At 48.2% G+C, this 5,000-nt stretch overlaps 1 protein-coding gene across 1 annotated transcript in view; it reads right to left on the reverse strand.

Annotated features, from left to right (window-relative positions):
- Positions 1-5,000, reverse strand: part of ush2a (Usher syndrome 2A (autosomal recessive, mild)) — a 319,377-nt gene that overhangs the window by 289,735 nt on the left and 24,642 nt on the right. Inside the window, exons 7-8 of the mRNA XM_076300107.1 lie at positions 4,322-4,543; positions 132-225 (exon numbers count right to left, since the gene is read on the reverse strand). Of these exons, the coding sequence (XP_076156222.1) occupies positions 132-225; positions 4,322-4,543 (316 nt within the window). The remainder of the gene's footprint in view (positions 1-131; positions 226-4,321; positions 4,544-5,000) is intronic.

Raw genomic sequence — 5,000 nt, forward strand, 5'->3', positions numbered from 1 at the left:
TTAAAAGGGGACTCTTCCACGTCATTAAAGGGGAGAGCTTAATTAATAGGGGGAGACTCCCCTTGGGGGGTGACGTGCGTCTGTGTGTGTGTGTGTGTGTGTGTGTGTGTGTGTGTGTGTGTGTGACTTACATTATCTCCTAGTGTGTGGCTCTCTGGGGTACAGGCGCAGCGGTAAGGACTCCTCCTGGTGTCACAGCTGTCTGCGTGGCCGTGGCAATCACACCTGGGGGGGTGTGGGGGTGTGGGGGTGGGGGGCAGAGGGGTAATGAGAGGAAGTTAGCAAAGATGACCTCATCATAATGTAGTGGACACCTTCAGGACATAATGAGCTCTCGTGAGCACCTGTGAGGAACTGAGGCAGCCTCGAAGCTTCTCAAAGGATGCAAGATGGTCAAGACTTCACTCTGCCTCCTTCCATCTCTCTCTCTCTCTCTCTCTTCCATCTCTCTCTCTCTCTCTCTTCCCTCCCTCTCTCTCTCTCTCTCTTCCCTCCTTTCTCTCTCTCTCTCTCTCTCTCTCTCTCCTTCACTCCCTCTCTCTCTCTCTCCTTCCCTCCCTCTCTCTCTCTCTCTCTTCCCTCCTTTCTCTCTCTCTCTCTCTCCTTCACTCCCTCTCTCTCTCTCTCCTTCCCTCCCTCTCTCTCTCTCTCTTTTTATCTCTTGTTCTTTTTTACTCTCTCTCACACAATACGAGCTAAGGATGCAACTGATGGACACTTTTCTGCAATAATGGAGTGCATTATGGCAGCCCAAAGCTACAAGCTACACTTATGCGTTCTTTCTCTCACTGTTGTACTTACACACACACACGCACGCACGCACGCACACACACTCACACACACACATAACACATAAACAGTAGTTCATTCATTCTTTCTGTCTGTCTCCTTCAGTTGGTTTCTAGCACATGCAGAGGTGAGGAGAGAGGATTGGTCACATAGGCCTCACTGACCTCATAAGGGCCTTGCTCCAATGAGCAGAATCCCCGCACATAGGAGACCACATATGGATACAGTGAGCAGAATCCTAGCACATAGGAGACCACATATGGCTACAGTGAGCAGAATCCCCTCATAAGGGCCCTGCTACAGTGAGCAGAATCCTAAGGGCCCTGCTACAGTGAACAGAATCCCCTCACATAGGAGACCACATATGGTTGCTTCAAATGACTGCCTCCCCCCTTCCTCTCTCTTTCTCTCTGTCTCTCTCCCTCATCTCCTCGTCTATTGTTGTCATCCTCTTCTCCCATGAAGGAGGAAGTGCCTGATGCAGTGGCCTTCCAGTCGTCAATAATAGTCAACAATAGCCCTGAGTGGACAACTCTTTCTGCCCCATCCTCAGGGGACACTAGAGAAGGGAGTGCTTTCTGCCTCTCTCTCTTTCTATCTCTCTCTCACACACACACACTCTCTTTCCATCTCTCGACCCCCATGTGTGTCTCTCTGATACTTTCTCTCCAGGTTTATTAATCTCTCTCTCACTCTCTCTCTCTTATTCTCTCTCTCTCTCTATCTCTCTCTTATTCTCTCTCTCCGTGCATGGGTAATAGGACTTTTCGCATTCAACATTTATAAATGCCACTGGAAATATCAGCGGCGTGTTGTAATGTTCAACAGTGGAGATGACAGGTCTCCATCAGAGGCAGGCCACGCCGTCGCAGGTCACTCTGTTAATTATTCATCCAACCCGCTCCTCTCTCCTCCTCCTCCTCCTCTCTTCCTCCTCCTCCTTCTCCTCCTCGAGTCTCTTCATCTCCTCTGTTGGATTATGAAGGTAATCTCTTGTGAGCACCACTCACGGTTAAAAGCATCACTTCCAGGTAGCCCCGGCTGCCCCAATCACGAAAATAAACAAGCCCCGCAAACAAACAGAGGGAGGGAGGGAGGGATGGAGGGAGGGGGAGAGAGAGAGAGAGAGAGAGAGAGAGAGGGCTGTCGTACTTGCTCGGGGTTATAACCACGCGAGCATAAAGCTGACAGCAATGCTGGCGAACACACCCTGACACCCCGTCAGAATATCTCAAAGGCAGAATTTACACTCATTTTAGTGGCGAACATGCAGACATCAACTCCCAGATCCACGCAGGTTTGAACTGCCAGTCTGCCTGAGGGAGCCTTCGCCAGTGTGTTTACCCTCTTCTTTGTCTCACCATCACGCACGAAGAAAGGGAGGGAAAAGAGAGAGATAGAGAGGAAGAAAAGAGAAAAAAAGAGAGGAAAAGGGAGGAGAAGGGGAAAAAGGAGGGAGGGAGGGGGGGGGGGGGGTTCACCACGGAAAAATGTCAGAGGATGATGAGATTTCACACTCTCTCTCTAAATCTCCATTTCCCTGCAACACTTTAACTAGCTCTTAATTAAAGCAGCTTACTGGCAGACGCAGGGAAGAAAAGAGAGAACGACATTACTGTCAGACGCATAATGACACAATTACCATAGTCATAAGAATAGTGCCTGTTTAATGAAGGCATGTATACTCTGGTACAACAAGATGTTTCTGGTAGTGGAATGACAAAAAAAATCCTCCTTCCCTGCCAGAAAGGAAAGAGGTAGGGGGTGTGTGCATGTGTGTGTGGGGTGTGGGGTGCAGAGAGGGGGGGTGTGTAAGAAACAAATTAGGCCCCTGAAGCCTTAAAAAGGAGAACGCATTAACAGGAGAACTGGGATTCCTTGACAGACTACAATATGCTGCAGTGCGTTTCAAATGTTTCCCAGAACACAGTCACACACACACACACACACACACACACACACACACACACACGCACAGACGCACACACACACACACACACACACACAGTCACACACACACACACACACACACACACACACAGACACAGACTCACACACATACACAAATGCACACTTACACGCACACACACAGGGACACACATACACAATTGCACACCCTCACACACAGGAACACACACACACCTACACACAGAGATGTAATCAAGGGACCATTCTGAGTTTAATGTGTGATACTTCAGAGCTGTGCTAATCACCATGTAGATGCCTGGGTGGCACAGATGAAGTTTACACACCACCCAAATGACCCAGAAGACCTCACATTCCTCCACACACACACACACACACACACACACACACACACACACACACACACACACACACACACACACACACACACACACACACACACACGACTGCAGTAAATTGGCCTGTCATGCTGTGTCTATGATTTTCCACCCATGGATGATTGTTTCACAAATGAGGCTAACATGGCTAACATCAGGGCCCATCAGATGGCTTTGAATGGCTTTCAGAGTGAGGTCTCTCACTGAGTTACACATCTCCTCTGCACAGAGTCTACAATTAGTCGAGGGAAACACGTGTGAAATATTTTATTGTGAGTTTGCTCCACCAACCTTATAAGGTGTGATGAGCTGTATTTGCATTTAAAATACAGTGGCTAATATAACTCTGTCCTAACAACAGTATATGACCAATATTAGTACACATGACATACAGTACCTAATATAAATATGTCCTAATAACAGTATATGTCCAATATCAGTACATATGACATACAGTAACTAATGTAGCTCTGTTCTAACTACCCAATATCAGAACATACAACTTCAGGCGGGTGGTGAACCGAGTGCATCTGGTACATTTGTTTGAGCAGATAGACAGTAGCTGAAATCTCCACACTAGATCCATCTGGACCCAAAAAAATGCAGATCTGGACTAGATCCAATCTAGATCCAATCTCGATCAAATCTGGACCTGGTTTAAATATAATCTAGACCTTTTACCTAATCCAATCTATATCCAGAATAAAAAAACAGAGTTAGTGGGCATCTACATGTGCTTGCTTGGTGCAATTAAAATGCACTTGCACTTAAAAAACTTAAAATGCACTTAAAATGCAAACTAAAATTAAGCAAAGCGCAGCCTTTTCTCTTTTACTTAGTAACAAGTACGGCCCAGCACCATACTTGTGCTGACTGTCCAGCACTAGACCGAGCACAAGAGAGATTAAAGAGACTGGGTGAAGCTAACAGGTTCGCCTGGGTGAAGCTAACAGGCTCGTCTGAGTGAAGCTAACAGGTTTGTCTGGGTGAAGCTAACAGGTTCGTCTGGGTGAAGCTAACAGGCTCGTCTGAGTGAAGCTAACAGGCTCGTCTGGGTGAAGCTAACAGGCTCGTCTGAGTGAAGCTAACAGGTTTGTCTGGGTGAAGCTAACAGGTTCGTCTGGGTGAAGCTAACAGGCTAGAGTGAAGCTAACAGGTTCGTCTGGGTGAAGCTAACAGGCTAGAGTGAAGCCTGCTCCTGTTCCTGTATATTCCTGTGACGAGCCTACCTGCCGCTGATGGTGATCTCGTCCACGCCGTAGTAACGGTGTCGGTAGGGCACGCCGAGCTCCTGCGTGTGGTACTGTCCGAGCAGCTGGATGCGCACCTCTGAGGCCAGCACGAAGTCCTGCAGCGGCGGGCTGTTGTAGAAGTCGTTGTAGCCCGGACGCAGGTTGGGCTCCGGGGTCAGCACACTGAAGGTGATGTTCCCACGAGAGAACGGCACCGCGCTGAAGAGTGGGGAACATCAGAGAATAAAAAAAAACGGAGGAGAGAACGATTAGATTTCCTACCCACAACATATTCTATGCATTTTTGGATAGGAAGGGGTAGGACATACTTTGCGTGCAGGGATGGTTTACTGCAGGGGCCTACCGGGCCCAGGCCCAGGGGCCCAAGGGGTCAGGGGGCCTTGAAGCCCAAGCCTTTGCAGGGAATCATTGCCTCAATATCAACAAATCAGGATGTAGGCTATGAATCTGATTGAATTTAGTATTGGCCATCCCCAAAATGCACATGAATACAGGAAATCACATCAAACTTCATACATCTGGGCCCAGGGGCCCGAAAGTTCATAATCGGTCCATGTTTGAGTGCATGTCTGGTGTGTTTGCAGTAGAGAAAGAACAACAATGCGCTGAGGAGAGTTAAGGCAGGAGAACAGACTACCGGTAGAACATCTAGGAG

The sequence above is a fragment of the Alosa pseudoharengus genome, unplaced genomic scaffold (assembly GCF_046254945.1).
Source record: "Alosa pseudoharengus isolate Yale_2024_CS ecotype anadromous, Long Island Sound unplaced genomic scaffold, YU_APseudo_1.1 YU_APseudo_1.1_scf_22, whole genome shotgun sequence".
Taxonomy (NCBI): Eukaryota; Metazoa; Chordata; class Actinopteri; order Clupeiformes; family Clupeidae; genus Alosa; species Alosa pseudoharengus.